The 18,473-nt window shown below is 51.9% G+C and overlaps 1 protein-coding gene across 2 annotated transcripts in view; it reads left to right on the top strand.

Annotated features, from left to right (window-relative positions):
- The first annotated feature begins 2,221 nt into the window (after positions 1–2,221).
- The window catches only part of SRL (sarcalumenin), a 53,647-nt gene continuing 37,395 nt past the window's right edge, over positions 2,222–18,473 (top strand). The window contains exon 1 of one of the 2 annotated variants that reach the window (XM_017886399.1): positions 2,222–2,316. In XM_017886399.1, coding sequence (XP_017741888.1) covers positions 2,256–2,316 — 61 coding nt within the window. In that variant the 5' untranslated portion in view covers positions 2,222–2,255. The remainder of the gene's footprint in view (positions 2,317–18,473) is intronic. The other variant, XM_017886398.1, reaches the window with a different exon arrangement.

Raw genomic sequence — 18,473 nt, forward strand, 5'->3', positions numbered from 1 at the left:
TCATTCCCCACTCTGGAGTGGTAACCCTAACTGCTCTTAGGGGTTGTTTGACAATGACTCCTTCTGGCTACTTCATGCTTAAAAGGGGCGTTGTGTGGGGAACAGAAGCTAGGGCTCCTCCTGGGGTCGAGCTAAGGGTCCTCGGAAAAAAGGCATGTCCATGGGTGGTTCTGTCTGCGGCACCATTTAGAGTTTGATTACTGTCAGCCATTCTGATGGGCTGTAACACTGGTTTGCCTCCACCAGATGTTGAGATAGTTTCCACATTCCAGAGAAACCAGGCAGAGAGAAACAAACATGCCCCAAATTTTCTTCACAGGAATATACCTTATTCAATTATGAAAGGCCGTACATAGTTCACAGTAAGTTTTCTTGACTTATTTTAATGAGTGTTGTACCTTGGGATCCCAGATGAGGTCCCTGACATGAAGCAGCTACATTGTTTGGGGTAAATACCTGGGGTTCATTGTCTCACACCAAGAAAATTTAGGACACAGGCATACATGAACAGTTTAGGAGCAGAGGTTTAATAGGCAAAAGAAAGAGAAAGGAAAACAGCTCCTTCCTTAGTGAGAGAGAGGGGACTTCTGAGAGGAAAAGGCCCAAGACCTCGTCTTTGAAAAAGCAGTAGCTCATGCCTGTAATCCTAGTGCTTTGGGAGGTCGAGACAGGAACATCGCTTGAGCCCAGGAGTTGGAGACCAGCCTGGGTGACATAGGAAGACCCTGTTTCTACAAAACAAAAAAATTAGCCAGATGTGCTACACACCTATATTGCCAGCCACTCGGAGGTTGAGGTGAGAGGGTGGCTGGAGCCCAGGAGTTCAAGGCTGCAGTGAGCTGTGATTGTGTCACTGTACTCCAGCTGGGGTGACAGAGACCCTGTCTCTTAAAAAAGATTAAAAAAAAAAAAAGTCAGGCACCTACCAGATGCCTAATTGTTTTTTGTTTGTTTGTTTGTTTGTTTGTTTTCTTTGAGACCGAATCTCGCCCTGTTGCCCAGGCTAGAGTCACTGGTGCAATCTTGGCTCATGGAAACCTTCGCCTCTTGGGATCAAGTGATTCTCCTGCCTCAGCCTCCTGAGGAGCTGGGACTACAGGCACCCGCCAACACACCCAGTAATTTTGTATTTTTAGTAGAGATGGGGTTTCACCATGTTGGCCAGGCTGGTCTCGATCTCCTGACCTCAGGTGATCCAGCTGCCTCGGCCTCCCAAAGTGCTGGATTACAGGTGTGAGCCAGTGTGCCCGGCCCTGATTTAGTTCCTTTCTCCAAGGCTGGCTTCTACCTCTTCCTCACACAGTGACACCATTCCCCCGACCAGACAAGCAAGTGCCTGCTTTCCCTTGGCTTCTTACAACTGGCTCTCTGGGCCATCTACCAAAAATTTTAAAAAGTTAGTAGAGCCTGGTGGCACTATTGTCCTAGCTACTTGGGAGACTGAGTTGGGAGGATTGATGGAGCCTGGGAGGTAGAGTGCAGTGAGCGATGACTGTGCCACTGCACTCCAGCCTGGGTGACGGAGTGAGATCCTCTGTCACAGACAAACAGACAGACAAAAAAGCACTTTGCAGAGGTGACTGAATGTTCTGGAACCCCTGGGCCATTGGAAGTGGATATCTGTTGCTCCATCCTCCAATTTACACCGCAGCCTCAGCTTGTGTCTCAGAGTGCCCCTCTCCCTCTGGTCTGTGCTCTCTCTCTTCCAGAGGCTGGGAAGGTTGTTCCAGGGCTGCAGCCTGGACCTCAGAGGTCACATGTTGCAGGTTTGCCGTAGCTGACTACTCTCTAGCATGTGGGTCAGTGGCTGTCAAATAGGATTTCTTTTGCGTTGCCCTACAACTTCCTCCTTCCAGTGCAGGCGTGTCAAGGTCCTTAACCTGCCCCAACTTCAGGTCAAGTTATTGCAGGTTCTGGGAAGACTCAGATTCCTAGCTCCATGGCCTGAGCCCAAGGGATGCTCCATTTTATGCCTGTCACCTATGCCCTGTGGCCCATGTCATGTGATCCCAGGGCCGCAGGGGTTCGGGGGAAGAGAATCCAGCCGTGACCCTGCCTTCTGGGGCCCAGCAGCTGGGACAGCAGTGGTGCAGCCTCAGCCTCCGCACAGCCTTCCGGGGTCTGGGCTTCTTCCCTATCACGCCCTCCTAGTTGCCCTAGTGACTGTGTGACCCCTCTCCCCCCTCCACCGCCTGCTGCCACGGCCGGCCGTATAAATAGAGGCGAGGAGCAGCTGGGCTCTCTTGGCAGTCACCATGAGGGCGCTGGTCCTGCTCGGCTGCCTCCTGGCCTCGCTCCTGTTCTCAGGACAAGCAGGTAGGGCCCCTCCCAGCATGACCCAGCCCAGACTGCGCCCCCACACTTCCTCCAAGGTTTTCTGTCTACCATGGGTGGGGTACGGGGTCGGGGCTGATGGCAAACCCTGGCTGTTGGCTGCTGTCTTCTTACCCTTCTCTTTTCCCCAGGCCTGGGGCCTTGGAGAAAGAGTTGGGTGCTGGAGAGAAGGAGTGCAGTTGTGGGGCTCTCAGGGAGGCCAGAGGAAGTGGGAACAGCAAACAGAACTGAGCTGTGAACCGGGTCAGAGAGGAGTCTGGCCAGTAGATATGGGAAAGAGGGCCCTGAAAGGCAAGACAGGGGAGCCTCTGAGATGGACGAAATAGCACAGTCTGGGAGCTGGAGGTCGTTGAGGTGACCCTCCCACCTGGTGGGAGATAAGGCGGAGGCCCTACTCCAGCAAGAGACCTGGGTTTGTGTGATTGAGGACAGGGGGGATACACTGGGCAAAGGTGGGGACCGTTTTGGGAGCAGTGAGATAGAATTGGAGTTGGTTTGGGATAAGATCGGAAATAGAGCTGGCGGTTGGGCTGGAAAGAGAATTGGATGCAATTCAGAAGAGGAACGGGGCCCGTTCTGGAGTGGAGCCTCTGCTCAGGGTGGGGGCTTCCGTCAGAAAAGGGGCTTGTCTCTGCGTGCTGACGCTTCCCTTTGGCGTCTCAGCCCTTCGGGTAGCAGAGGTGGCTTGGGTTGCAGCATGGGGGTTATCTATAGGCTGTGGAGGAGATGCCAGATTGTTTTGCCACCTCTCTTGTTCCTAAGGTTCCTGAGGCCAGGTTCCCCTGGGGAATGCTTTTAGGGAGGTGCTCTGGGGATCCCCCTAGGATCCAGACTTCCCACCATGTCTTTTCATGACTTGGCAGTCTTCCCCCAGCGGGGCTTTGAGCCTAGGTTCGTACCTGGGTCTGGAGAGGCCCAGGGTCCAGCCTTTCAGGTCTTTGAGGTTGAATAGGGGGTTGCAGGGGCACAGGCCCAGCAAGGAGAGCAGGCAGCGAGTGGGAACAAAAGCTATGTCTTGGGGATTCAAGATGTAAGGTGGGGGGCTCTGGCCGCTGCAAGTGCTGCTGGGCCCTGCCCTTGTCTGTCCTTGAGTTAATTTGGGCTTTGCAGGGCTGCAGCGGCTGAGTGCTGAGTATTCCAGGCGGCTGTCAGGCGGCTAAGTATGGAAACAGCTGCGTAATTGGATCCGGAGCCCCAAGCCGCTGCCACCCTCTGCCTTCGTGGCCCCTCCTCTGCTGCAGCCCAGCCCCAGCTGCTGGGCTTCTACACACTGGGCCCCAGGAATTTTTGGCCTTTTAGGGACATCCTTTATCTTTCCTCCCACCGAGGGAACTGGCCATCTGGAATGTTCTGCAGGCCTTGCTGGGGGCTCTTGCTGTGGGGAAAGGAGGCAGGCAGGTGCTTGTGCAAAGGTCTATTCTCTCTGCTGTCTCTCCTTCCTGGGTCCCACAGCATGCGTCTGCCCCGCCCCAACCTCCTGCGTAAAGCTTCCCTTTGTCCCTGCTCCTGCTCAGTATTGGGCTATGGGTTTCATCCACAGTGGTGGATTTTATCAGGACTCTGCCCCTCTGTGGACTGTGTACCCCAGAAGAGGCTTCCTCCTGTATCCACCAGCAGGTTCTAACCCACAAGGTGGCTTCCTCACACCCCCATCATGACAGTCTTTCCTAGTGGGCGATTCCCCCTCTAGAATTGGGCCACCCCGGTAAATACCACTCCACCCAAAGGTCGCATCTTGGCTCCTGACCTCTTTCCGTCATCTCTCTGCTGTGTGCTAACTTCCCTCGCTATTTTGCTTGCTCCTCGGCCGGGTGGCGGCAGATATTCTCGCTCACCACTTCCACCTGCTTCTTAGGCCCGGGACCCCGCAGAGCTTCTCCTCTGGCTTTTTCCCCTTGTTGCTCCTGTGCTGCTCTGGACTGGGGTGGTGGGCTCTGCAGCCCTCCTTCTTGCCTCCCTGTGAGGAGACAAGCGCCCCTCCGTCACCGACCACCCATCGCCCATGCCCATGCCAGGACAGGGAAGGAGCAGCCAGGTGGGGCATTCCTGGTCTCCACCTCCCGATGTGCTGCACTCAGGCCCTTGTACCCACGGGGCCCTCCTCTTTGGGAGTCCTGGTTTGGGGCTATTCCTCCCTAAAGCAGTGGGAAAGGCCCCTAGCAATGATTTGATCAGTCTCCCCACCATCCAGGGGAGGGAGGGAAACCCAGAGGAACAGGAAGACTTTTCCGAGGCCAGACAGCGAGTCAGGGACAGGCACACCCGGTCCAGGGTCCTCTCCTTTCCTCAGCCTGTCTCTCTGTGACAGACCCTGCCTGCACTCCCAAGCCCCTCTCTCCCTGTAGGGTGAGTGTGAAAGGAGGAGAAAGGGTGCAGTGGATAAGACCATCCTGGGGGAGCTTCCTTCGTTTGCAGGGTGAAGAGCTATGCTTTTGGTTTCCCTGGAGAGTGGGATCTGCCGAGAAAGCATTTCTTGGGGTTTAAGCCATTGGTGTTTATTGCTAAAGGCAGAATTTGGGACTTCTTTGCTTCCTGTTGTCCTTCCTGTTGCTTGATACAGAGATTGGGGATCTGGGGATTCCTGTCCATCCCTCATCCTTCCTCCAGCTCCAGCCATAGTTTCAGACTTGCCCATCTGCCCTGGCCCCACTCGGCCACCCCAGTGGCGAAGGGCTGGTGCATGCTGGGGCTGCCCCTCTGTGAGTGCCCACGGCTCAGTGCCTGCCATGTGAGACAAGGGTGCACAGTGACGATCAGGAAGCCCTTTCCCTGCCCCTTTCTCTCCCACTCCTCGCTGGTTATTTCTGGAAAGAGGCCAGCACTCCAGTTTCCTCAACAGGGCAGCCCAGATGCTAGGATCCGCCGTGGGAGGGCTGCTGAGAAAATGCAGCAAGCTCAGGGGTCTTGGGCAGAGAACAGACCCCAGAAGCCTTTTCCCCACAGCTGGTTCCCTGACTCCTCATTTGGTGCTGCTGGGCAAGCCTGTAGGGGACATCTGGTCCCACAGTGAGCCTGGAATGCACTAGACTGGGCCGTGGTAATGAACACATCCCTCAAAAAAGTGACACCTTGGTCGGACACAGTGGCTCACACCTGTAATCCCAGCGCTTTGGGAAGCCAAGGTGGGAGCATCACTTGAAGCTAAGAATTTGAGACTAGTCTAGACAACATAGTGACACCCTGTCTCTCAAATAAAACACAAAAAATTAGCTGGGTGTAGGGGTGCATACCTGTGGTCCCAGCTATGGGAGAGGCTGAGATGGGAGGATCACATGAACCCAGGAGGTCAAGGCTACAGTGAGTTGTGATTGCACCACTGCACTCAAGCCTGGGTGACAGAGCGAGACCTTGTCTCAAGAAAAAAAAAAAAAAAAAAAGTGGCACCTGGCATGGTGGCCTGTGGAACTGCTGTTTAGGAACTGCTGGTTTTGTCCCACATCCGGGTATTACGGTGAAGGTCAAACAGTGAATTCATTGCAGGCCAGAGCTGGAATTCAGTCCTTTCCACTCCTTGGCCGGTGCTTTTACCCACTTATCCCCCAGAGGGAGGTCCAGATGAGGCCGGTAGCATCCAGCTGGCTGTTTGGTGCCTACTTGGGTATGGTGGGCTGGGGAGAGTCAGCCTATGGACATAGGAGGAGGACAGCTGCTTCCGTTCTCTGACCTGGCCTGCAGGGCTAAGGACAGGGCTAGGCCCTGTACATCCTAGCTGGAACAAGGCAGCTGGCGGAGTGGGGAGCCGGGAGGGCCATGGCTGTGGGATGGAGCGCCTGGGCTTAGCTCTGTCTCCTGGGCATATGCCCTGCTCCAAACCCAAATCCAGGCCTCATGGCAGCGCATCCCCTTCCCTATAAACATCACTCATTCAAACACTTCACCAGGCTTCATCATTCGTGAGCCCATCCGGCGTTTACTGCGTCCCTGTTGTCTTTAAGGTATGGTGCTAGGGGAATTGAGACAGGCATTTTATGTTCAATGTTTATAGTCCAGTAGGGGAGAGGAGGTGTCTTCCGCCTTGCACGTAGCTGAACCTGGTCAAACGGGATACACATCAGTGTCATTGGGGAGGCATGAGAAAAGCAAGGTGGGTTGAAGGCAGGGAGGAGACCATCTTGAGCTGAGTGGATCAGATCAGAAAAGGTTTTCCGGATGAGGGAATATTTGAGCTGGGCCTTGAGGAAAGCAGGATTCAGAACAGAAAGATGGCAGGAAAGGAATTCTGAGATGAGGGAACAAGAGGAGCAAACTCAGGTGCCAGAGCAACTGGGCTCTGGTGAGACCCAGGAAAGGGGAACGTTGTTCTGTCTTGCATGAAGGTGGGCAGATGGAAGTGGGGTGGTGGGACGTGTTTGGAAGGCAAGGTTGGGGCTGAAGTGTGAAGGGCCTTGTTAGGCCAAGCAGGGCTTTGCTTGGTGGGTAGTGGGTCACCACCAAGGGCTCAGGGAAGATCTATCTGGCAGTTTTCTGTAGGAAGAGTAGGGCGAGGGGAGACTGATGAGTCAGCCACACCAGAGAGGTAGGTGAGGGAGTGTGGACCTGGGCGAGAGGTTGGGAGTGGAGAGAAGGGGTGGACCCAGTTGATAGCTGGTGTAGAATCCCTGGCCTTCCCAGCTTGGGAGCCAGGCCCAGGGAGGGGGCCCTTAAAGGTTCTGTCGAGGTCGCTGGGAGAATGATCTTTCCAGAAAAATAGACTGGGAACATGAGAGAGAGGAATAGATGTTAAGAGTTCAGTTTGGGCCTGGGTGAAGTGGCTCACACCTGTAATCCCAGAACTTTGGGAGGCAGAGGCGGGAGGATGCCTGAGCCCAGGGGTTTTAGACCAGCTTGGACAACATAGAAAATTTAAAAAAACAAAAAAATAGAAAAAATGAACTGGGCATGGTGGCAGGTGCCTGTAGTCCCAGCTACTTGGGAGGTTGAGGCAGGAGGATCGCTTGAGCTCGGTAGGCTGAGACTGTAGTGAGCTGTGATTGCACCATTGTACTCCAACCTGGGCAACAGAGTGAGACCCTCCCTCAAAAAAAAAAAAAATAGTTCAGGGCTGGATGCGGTGGCTTATACCTGTAATCCCAGCACTTTGGGAGGCTGAGGAGGGCAGACCATGAGGTCAGGAGTTTGAGACCAGCCTGACTAATAGGATGAGACCCCATCTCTACTAAAAATACAAAAAAATTAGCCACGCATAGTGGCATGAGCCTGTAATCCCAGCTACTCGGGAGGCTGAGGCAGGAGAATTGCTTGAACCTGGGAGGCAGAGGTTGCAGCGAACTGAGATCATACCACTGCACTCCAGCCTGGGTGACAGAGCAAGACTCTGTCTCAAAAAAAAAAAAAAGTTCAGTTTGGGTCATTATGAAGATTGGCTACTCGTGGGGCATCTGGATGGAGGTGGCAGGAGCTAGAAAGGCAGGACTGCAGCTCAGGAGGGATGTCAGGTCAGGGCATTTAGGAGTGAGATTCATTTACATAAAGATGAGAGGGAGGCTCTGAGGTCACCCAGGGAGCTGTACCAGGAAGACACAAAGATTCAAGGACCGATCCTTGATGAACACTGAGTTTGAAGAGTAGGAAGAGAAAGACGATAAATGAATTTATCAGAAAGATAGGTAGATAGGAAGGGACCCAAGAAGAAACAGTGACCTGCACGCCCAGGTCTTCTAGAAGAAGGCGGGTGGCCAGCAGGATTAAATATCACAGAGATGCTGAGGGAGAGGAGCTGTCGCTTCTGACAACCAGCAGGTCACTGGCCGATGAGGAGGGTTTGAGGGTATTTAGTGAGGATGAGGAGGCAACATCTTTAGACATAGAAACTTTTAAAAATTAAGTTTGGAAGAAATAAAGGCCAGCAACAGTAACTTAAAAGCAGATGGGTTTACAGAGGAAGAGAAAATTTTTTTCTTTCCCTTTTTATTTATTTTTGTGAGACAGGGACTCACTCTGTTGTGCAGGCTGGAGTGCAGCGGTTGATCAAGGCTCACTGCAGTCTCCACCTCCTGGGCTCAAGCAATCCTCCCACCTCAGCCTCTCGAGTAGCTAGGACTACCCTATGTCCGACTAATTTTGTTTTTTATGGGAGAGGCAGGATTCACTGTGTTGCTCAGGATGGTCTCAAATCCCTGGGCTTAAGTGATCCACCTGCCTTGATTTCCCATGGGCGTGAACCAGTGCACCTGGCTGAGAAAAGTTTTTTCTTTTTTTTAACTTTTATTTATTTGTTTTGAGATGGAGTTTTGCTCTTGTTGCCCAGGCTGGAGTGCAGTGGCACGATCTTGGCTCACCGCAACCTCCGCCTCCCGGGTTCAAGTGATTCTCCAGCCTTAGCCTCCTGAGTAGATGGGATTACAGGCATGCACCACCAAGCCCGGCTAATTTTGTATTTTTAGTAGAGATGGGGTTTCTCCATGTTGGTCAGGCTGGTCTCGATCTCCTGACCTCATGATCCGCTTACCTCTGCCTCCCGAGTGCTGGGATTACAGGCATGAGCCACTGTGCCCGGCCCGTTTAGCATTTTTTTTTTTTTTTTTTTTTTAAGAAGGAGTCTCGCTCTGTCACCCAGGCTGGAGTGCAGTGGCGCGATCTTGGCTCACTGCAAGCTCCGCCTCCTGGGTTCACACCATTCTCCTGCCTCAGCCTCCCAAGTAGCTGGGACTACAGGTGCCTGCCACCATGCCCGGCTAATTTTTTCTTTTGTATTTTTAGTGGAGATGAGGTTTCACCATGTCAGCCAGGATGGTCTTGATCTCCTGACCTCGTGATCCACCCGTCTCGACCTCCCAAAGTGCTGAGATTACAGGCATGAACCACCGGGCCCAGCTGGGTTAGCTTTTTTAAGTGGAAATTGACGCGGTAGACGTGTGGCCTGAGTTACCCAGATGATGACCGTAGTCCTCTCTCTCTTTTTTATTTTTATAAGTGAGATAAGGTCTCACTTAGTCTCCCAGGCTGGAGTGCAGTAGTGCAATCATAGCTCACTGCAGCCTCAACTTCCTGGGTTCAAGTGATCTTCCCATTTCAGCCTTCAGAGTAGCTGGGACTACAGGGACTTGTCACCACGCCCAGCTAGTTTTACTTTTTGTAGATACATTGTCTCACTATGTCACTATGTTGCTCAGACTGGTCTCAAACTCCTGGGCTCAAGTGATTCTCCTGCCTTGGCCTCCCAAAGTGCTGGGGTTACAGGTGTGAGCCACTGCACGCAGCTGACTTTGGTTTTCATTCTTCCTTGTGGACTGGGGATGGGAGTCCAGCTTCAGGTCCCCTTCATGATGTGTTTCTGGCTGTGAGGCCTGTGCCTTCTCGTGGTGCATTGGTGGGACTCACTTTGGCGTGAGGACTCACTTTGGCTCAAGGTGGTGGGCTGGCTTCTGTTCTCTCCCGAGTTTGCTCTGGGAGTCCTGGCTCCTCAGGGACCTCACCCCTGACTTCACCTGTCTTCTTAGAGCTAAAAGTTGATCTTCAGACTCTACCTTCACCCTATTTGGCTCCTCCATTCCCTCCTGGGTCTCCCTTCCCTACCCACACTGGGCCCCTACTCCGACCCCTGTCCCTGCACCAAGACCCTGGTCAGGGGAGGAGCTGCAGCTCATTGCAATGGAGACCAGTGACTCGCAGCACAGACGGGCACTTTGCTCAAGTCTGTCTGTTGTTTCAGAGCATTCAGAAGATTTTAGCTCAAGGAAGGTGTCTCTAAGACTGAATTTCCCATTTGGCAGGCAAGGTCTTACCCAAAGTTCCTAAATCTCAACACAGAGGTGGTAAGTAGTTCACCGGTTCTGAGTGCAGAGGGACTGAGCTACATAGCAGGCATTTCTCTTCCAGGTCCTGAATGGGTGAAATAATGAATGAATGAACTGGAGTCCTGATGAGCACGGCTGCTAAGTAGGATCTGCCCAGTGCTCGAGAGGTCCCAGTCCCCTGTGCTCATCCCCAGCTGGGTATCCTCAGCAGGACGTGGCCAGGGTGGGTGCAGTTTAGCAAATGGGATGGATTTAACTGCATTTCTGGAAACTGATCCGTTTCCTCGATGGTGGCAGCCTGTGCTGTCATCCTTCTCTAAGATCAGAGAAGTCCTGTTCCACCTGATTTCAGCCTCCCTCATCCCTCTGCAACCCTGAAGGTGGTTTTACTTGGAGTCAAGGTCCCAGCTGCCTCCCTACTTTGGGGACATGCCTGTTGCCTGTCACTTCCTCATCGTCCCTCACAGAGGGACTCCCGGAGCAGCCAGTGTAATTTATTACATTTAATTAATAGGCTAGGCACAGTGGCTCACACCTGTAATCCTGGCACTTTGGGAGGCTAAGGTAGCAGGATTGCTTGAGCCCAGAAGTTCCAGACCAGCTTGGGCAACACAATGAGATCTTGTCTCTACAAAAAATTTTAAAAATAACTGGATGTACTGGGTATACCTGTGGTCTCAGCTACTCGGGAGCGTAAGGTGGAAGGATGGCTTGAGCCTGGGAGGTTGAGGTTGCAGTGAGCCAAGATTATACCACTGTACTTTAGCCTGGGCAACAGAGCAAGACCCCACATTTAAAAAAAAAGAGAGCACAGAATGAGTGCAGGCTGTGGCCAACTCTGGCAGGAGAGGATAGGTTGGGTGCCAAGTCCTGAAGAAGTGAGAGATGCTTCCTAAAGGGAGTCCCCCTTTAGGTTAGAAAAGCAGGATGGACTCAGGTTAGGGATGAGGGCACAAAAGGATCAAATAGAAGCATGAGGGTATGGCACGATCTCAGACTCAGATGCCTCAGGGACTGCAGGGAGCAGAGAGAGTGGGGCATTTGATGAGAGCAGGGAGAGGTGGAAGGCAGCTGTGGGTCCCTCCCTGCGAGGCCCAGCTCTCAGCCCCCTGTCAGCCCTGTGAGGTCCTGGCCAGCTGCACTGTGCAGGCGGGAACGAGTTGTGTCTCTGCCCTCAGGAGCCGACCTTCTATTTGGGGAGATGACACACACTGAAAAAAAAATGTAACTAACACCCCCAGCCGGCAGCCTCTGCTCACTCTGGTTGAAGTTCAGAAGATGGTTGGGAAGGTTGGCTGTGCAGAGGGACAGAGTTTCAGCCCAACTTCCAGGGAGGGGACGATCGCTGGATGGTCAGCTTGGGGAGGGTGGAAGCTGTGCCTTTGTTTAATTTGCCCGTGTTTCGTCACTAACAGTGTAGCACGACGCTTGGCTCATTCAAGGCAGTCAACAATGTCTAATGAATGACAGATGATTTGTGCAGGCAGAGACATCTGAAGATGGTGAAAAAAGCCAGGAGGTGAGGAAGCTCAGAGCACCGCACTGTCAGGGACAGGATGACACTAACTTTGGCTAGAATGTGGGGCTCATGTTCAGGGGAGATTAGGCCACCCTGATGAGTTGGGGCCAGTTGGGAAGAGCCTTGAATGCTGAGCCAAGTGGTTATTTCTCTCAGCCCTCTGAAGATTCTAGCCTGTTTTCTTCCAGATAGCCCCTCCCTGTTCCCCTCTCTCTCAGATATTTTTGGATGCCTCTAGAACAGGGACTGTACTCTGAGCTCAAACAGGTGCAGGCAAAGTCTGGCCTGGAGTTCTGGGCCTGTAGGAAGTGGCTTGTGCTAGAAGCTCAGGGGAGAGTCCCTGGGTTTGGGAGCCCCCGCCGCCCCCCACCACTGGATTGCTGCCAAAACTGCAGCCCCCGGTCCTCCTTCAGGTAGTCATTTGGCTAGGACCTAGGCCAGCTCAGTTTTCTCCCATAGAATTTCCTCTAGGCTGGGCATGGTGGCTCTTGCCTGCAATCACAGCACTTTGGGAGATTGAAGCGGGTAGATCGCTTGACCCCAGGAGTTCGAGAGTAGCTTGGGCAACATGGAGAAACCCCATATCTATAAAAAATACAACAGTTAGCCAGGCGTAATGGCATATGCGTGTGGTCCCAGCTGCTTGGGAGGCTGGAGCAGGTGGATCTCTTGCGCCCAGGAGGTCATGGCTGCGGTAAACTGTGATTGTGCCACCACACTCCAGTCTGGGTGTCAGAGCAAGACTCTGTAGCAAAAAAAAAAAAAAAAAAAAAAAAATTCCGCTAGATGACAATAGGTAAAGGCTTGACCAAGCCATTCTTTTGGAAGCCATGCCTCTGATGGGCATCCAGTTTACACAGCATTTAGGGCCTGATGTGACCGCCTGTGCCCGTGTCCACCAGAGAGCCTGTAGCCGATTTGTTGGTTACTTAGTGTCAAGTCGTAGATGATTACTTGTCTTTCTTGACCTTACCCAAGGAGATCAAGAGATCAGGAGTGCTCTCTAGGACTTGGGAAGAATCTGGAAAAGAACTGGAGAAGTGTCAAGTACTCGCCTTGTCCTGGGGAGACCACCCTGGCCTTGGGCTCCGAAGACACCAGCCCACCTCCTTTCCTGCCTTTGTTTCCTTTCTGAATTGGTAGTTAAGCCGGTGGGTACCCCACCAAGTCCCTCCTCACCTGGGGCTGCCCACACAGAGGCAGAGCAGCTGGCCTGGGGTGGGGCACAGTGGGAGCACCGGAACCTGGGGGCAGAGCAAATGCTGGTTTTATCACAAATCAGCTGCCAAGTCCCTGACTATCTCTGCGTCTGTTTCTTCACCCATAAAGTGGGGATAATGATCCTTGCCCTATATAGGCTGTTTCGTGACTATAATAAGAAAACGGTTATCGGATGCTTAAAATATTTTTTGATACCAGATACTTTTTGAGGTTAAAAGGACTATGACAAGAATGGCAGGTTATCACTCTTGTGAGTGTGAGGCAACTTGATATTTGCCTCCAGTTTCCTGAAATATCATGAAACTTGACCAACCAGGGGAATCCATCAACACGCCACCCCTGCTCAGGACTGTTAATATCCTTGGGATTCTCTGTCCTCAAAGAGCTTACAGACTAGGAGGGGAGACAGCCCCTGCTCATGACATGAATAGAGAACCATATAAGGTAGACGTAATCCGCAGCTAAAAATAAGCAGCCTGAGGGTGCAGAGAAAGGGGGAGCGGTTGTCGGGGAATGCTTCCTGGAAGGGGGGCTCGAGCTGGGTTTCAGAGCATGTGGGCCCCAGGATGGTGACGACAGGGTCTGGGGCCATGGGAATGGTGAAAACGATCGGCTCAGTGTTAAATGGTGTTGGGAAGATTTCACAGCACCAGGCTTAGGTGTTGGTTCCTATGTGATCTTCCTGGGACTACGGTAACAAATTGCCACAAACTCAATGGCTTAAAACCACAGCAATTTTTTTTTTTTTTTTTGAGGCAGGGTCTTACTCTGTTGCCCAGCCTGGAGTACAGTGGTGCGATCTCTGCTCTCTGCAATCTCTGCCTCCCAGGCTCAAGTGATCCTCCCACCACAGCCTCCCAAGTAGCTGAGACTATAGGCATGCACCACCACGCTAGCTAATTTTTGTATTTTTTGCAGAGACGGGGCTCTCACCATGTTGCCTGGGCTGGTCTTGAACTTCTGGGCTCAAGTGATCCTACCTCGGCCTCCCAAAGTGCTGGGATTACAGGTGTGAGCCACTGTGCCTGGCCAAAACCACAGAAATTTATTCTTTCACAATTCTGAAGCCCAAATGTCTGAAATCAAGGTGTTGGCAGGGCCACATTCCCTTTGAAAGGTCTAAGGGGGATCCTTCCTTGCCTCTTCCAGCATCCAGTGGTGGCCAGCAATTCTTGGCGTTCTTTGAGTGGCAGCTTCATCACTGCACTCTCTGCCTCTGTCATCATGTGGCCTTCTGCCCTGTCTGTGTGTCTCTGTGTCCTCTCCTCATCACCTAAGGACATTGAAGACGTTGGGTTTAGGGCCCACCTAATCCAGTATGATCTCATCTTAACCAATTACATTTGCAAAGACCCTATTTCCATAGGAGGTCACATTCTTCCTGGTTGTGATAGCTCACACCTGTAATCCCAGCACTTTGGGAGGCCAAGGTGGGGACGGATCACGAGGTCAGGAGTTCAAGACCAGCCTGACCAACATGGTGAAACCCTGTCTCTACTAAAGATACAAAAATAAATAAATAAATAACCAGGCATGGTGGTGCCTGCCTGTAATCCCATCCACTTGGGAGGCTGAGGCAGGAGAATCACTTGAACCCAGGAGGCGGAGGTTGCAGTGAGCCGAGATTGCACCACCGCACACCAGCCTGGGCGACAGAGTGAGACTCTGTCTCAAAAAAAAAAAAAAAAAAAAAGAAAAGAAAAGAAAAAATCACATTCTGAGGTTCTAGGTGGATATGAATTTTAGGGAGACACTAATTTGGGGGAGCTTTCTCCTAGGGTACAGTCTTCCACTGGGTAGAGGGAGTACCTGTTTCCTTGGTCCTCTTTGTTCCACAGCTCATGTGTTGCCCCCCTGGCTGATCTGGAGCTCTGCAGACACATCCAGGCAAGTGTGTTGAATGAACGGATGGACAGCTGGCTCGGGCATAGATTCTCAGGAGGCAGCCCAGCCTAGCAGTGGTGCTAGGTAGGAGGGTGGCTGCCCAGGTGGGGAGAATTGACCAGAATTGCCCAGCTCCTAGGGGGTGTGCCTCTGACACAGGGTGAGGTAGATAGGGGAAAGGGATGGAGGTCTGGGTCCTGGCTGCCTGTGTGATGAAAAGAGTAAGGGACCAAGAAGCCGAAAGCCCAGGACTGGCTTGCTCTGTGACGTGAGGCCCAGCTCTTCTTCTGCACGAGGCCCCAGCACGCAGTCCCCTCAAAGTCTTGGCCCTGGGCACAGCAGCCAAGCAGGAGATGGTGCAGGATGCGAAAGCACTTCCTCATCTGCAGAAGCTCCTCAGAGGAAGAACTTGTGAGTGAACTTTATTTTAGATTCAGGGGGTACATGGGCAGGTTTTTTACATGGATGTAGTGCGTGATGCTGAGGTTTGGGCTTTTGTTGATCTTGTCAGCCAAATAGTGAACATAGTACCCAGTAGGTAGTTTGTCAACCCTTGTCCTCTTTCTCACTCTCCTGTCTAGTAGTTCCCAGTGTCTGTTGCACCCCTCTTTATGTCCATGTGTCCAATGCTTAGCTTTCACTTATAAGTGAGAATACGCAGTCTTTGGTTTTTTGTTTCTGCCTTAATTTGCTTGGGATAATGGCCTCCAGCTGCATCCATGTTTCTGCAAACAACATGAATTTTTTTTTTTTTTTGAGACAGAGTCTTGCTCTGTCACCCAGGCTGGAGTGCAGTGGTGCCATCTTAGCTCACTGCAAGCTCCGCCTCCTGGGTTCACGCCATTCTCCTGCCTCAGCCTCCCGAGTAGCTGGGGCTACAGGTATCCGCCACGATGCCTTTCTAATTTTTTTGTATTTTTAGTAGAGTCGGGGTTTCACCATGTTAGCGAGGATGGTCTCGATCTCCTGACCTCGTGATCCACCCACCTCAGCCTGCCAAAGTCCTGGAATTACAATTGTGAGCCACTGCGCCTGGCCATGATTATTTTTTTTAATGGCTGTGTGGTATTCCATGGTGTAGATGTACCACATCTTCTTGATTCAGTCCACCGTTGATGGGCACCTGGGTTGATTCTGTGTCTTTGCTGTTGTGAGTAATGCTGCAGTGAACATGTGAGCGTGTGTGTGGAACCTTCTTGAGTGTTGCTGAGAAGTTCACTTTCTTATGACTTCTCCCTCTCTAGAGGGAGGGGTCCCCCACTAGAAGGCTGTGTCTTCTCACTGTGGGTGGCAGGGGTCCCAAACCCAGAGGCTGGGGTGTTTGAACAGCCATTGAAGCTGGTGGCTGTGGCTCGGTCCAGTTCTGGAGGGGAACAGGAGTGAGGAGACTGGTCCCCATCTCTACCCAGCCCCAGAGTCTTCAGGCCTTTCTTTTTTTTCTCTTTCTTTCTTTCTTTCTTTCTTTCTTTATTTTTTTTGAGACAGAGTCTCGCTCTGTCACCCAGGCTGGAGTACAGTGGTGTGATCTCGGCTCACTGCAAGCTCCACCTCCCGGGTTCATGCCATTCTCCTGCCTCAGCCTCCCGAATAGCTAGGATTACAGGCACCCGCCACCACACCCGGCTAATTTTTTTGTATTTTTAGTGGAGATGGGGTTTCACTGTGTTAGCCAGGATGATCTTGATCTCCTTACCTCGTGATCCGCCCACCTTAGCCTCCCAAAGTGCTGGGATTATAGGCATGAGCCACTGTGCCCGGCCTTTTTTGTTTTGTTTTTTTTTTTTTTAGACAGAGTCTCACTTTGTTGCCCAGGCTGGAGTACAGTGGTGTGATCTCAGCTCACTGCAACCTCCACCTCCTGGGATCGAGCAGTTCTCTGCCTCAGCCTCCTGGGTAACTGGGATTATAGGTGCATGCCACCATATCCAGCTAATTTTTGTATTTTTGGTAGAGATAGGGTTTCACCATCTTGGCCAGGCTGGTCTTGAACTCCTGACGTTGTGATCCACCTGCCTCAGCCTTCCAAAGTGCTGGGATTACAAGTGTGAGTCACCGTTCCCGGCCTTCAGCCCTTTTCAGAAGTGGCCACCAATGATCAGGAGGCCTGGTCCAGGAAGCCCAGACTGCCCTCGTTAGACCAGCATCCCAGGCCCTCCTTAGACCAGTATCCCAGGCCCTCCTTAGACCAGCATCCCAGGCTCTCCTTTGACTATGTCCCACTATCCTAACCACAGCCACTGTCCCCACACACCTGGCTGGGCTCCTGCAGTGTCCCACCCCAAATGACTTCACTTCCTCATGGGCTCCTCCACTAAGCCCTTTGGGTTCACATTCCTGCTCAGGAGCTCCCTGAAGTTAGTTCCATCTTTCTGCCTGCTTACCTTTCCCTCCAATAAGATCTTAAGGCTTTAAGAGGAGGCCCTGCAACTCAGCAGTTCAGTTTGTGTGGCTGTCACATTTTGAAAGGTGTGGAAAGCAGCTCCTCTGGTGCCTTTTAATAATGAGAAGCAGGCCTGGAGAGGTTAGGTGACATGGCCTGAGGACACAGCCTATTCCTAGGCAAGCACTTCTCTGGTTCTGAATCTGGGTCCTCTCCTGTCTCTTGGAACCCAAGTGGGGTTGAGGGAAGGTCTTCCATTTTGCCACCACCACCATCGATCCATCCATTCATCCATCCTTCCATCCACCCATCTGTCCACCCATCCATCATCTACCCATCATCCATCTACTCATCTACTCACCCATTCATCCCATCCACTCATCTATCCATTCATCCACCCATCATCCATTCACTCATCCACCCACCCACACATCCATCCTTCCATCCATTAGTCTACTCATCCATCCATCTCTCCATTCATCTATCCATCCACCCATTCTTCTTTCCACCCATCTGTCCATCCATCCATCTACCTATCCATCCATCCATCCATCCACCTATCCATCCATCCATCCATCCATCCATCCATCCATCCATCCATTCATCCACCCACCCTTCCATCCATCCACCCATCTATCTGTGCATCCACCCATCCATCCGTCCATCCACCCATCTATCCATGCATCCACCCGTCCATCCATCATCCATCCACCTACCCATCCATCCACCCATCCATTCATCCATCCATCCACCCACCCACCCATCCACCCATATCAGGGGAAACCCCACCCCCGATATTCAACGTGGGTTCTTTTCTATTTCCCTAAGCATCAGCTGGTCTGAGAAATAAAGGGAAAGAGTACAAAAGAAAGAAATTTTAAAGCTGGGTGTCCGGGGGAGACATCACATGTCGGCAGTTTCCGTGATGCTCCCTGAGCTATAAAACCAGCAAGTTTTTGTTAGCGATTTTCAAAAGGGCAGGAGTGTATGAATAGGGTGTGGGTCTCAGAGATCACATGCTTCACAAGGTAATAAAATATCACAAAGCAAATGGAGGCAGGGCGAGATCACAGGACCACAGGATGGGGTGAAATTAAAATTGCTAATGAAGTTTCAGGCACACTTTGTCATTGATGACATCAGGAGACAGGGTTTGAGAGCAGACAACCTGTCTGATCAAAATTTATTAGGCGGGAATTTCCTTGTCCTAAGAAGCCTGGGAGCACTACAGGAGACCAAGGCTTATTTCATCCCTTCGCTTTCAACCATGAAAGACAGCCGCCCCCAAAGGGGCCATTTCAGGGGCCTAACCTCAGGGGCCTTTCTCTTTCTCAGGGATGTTCCTTGCTGAGAAAAAGAATTCAGCGATATTTCTTTTTTTTTTTTTTTTTTTTTTTTT

The sequence above is a fragment of the Rhinopithecus bieti genome, unplaced genomic scaffold (assembly GCF_001698545.2).
Source record: "Rhinopithecus bieti isolate Rb0 unplaced genomic scaffold, ASM169854v2 scaffold_13704, whole genome shotgun sequence".
Classification (NCBI taxonomy): Eukaryota; Metazoa; Chordata; class Mammalia; order Primates; family Cercopithecidae; genus Rhinopithecus; species Rhinopithecus bieti.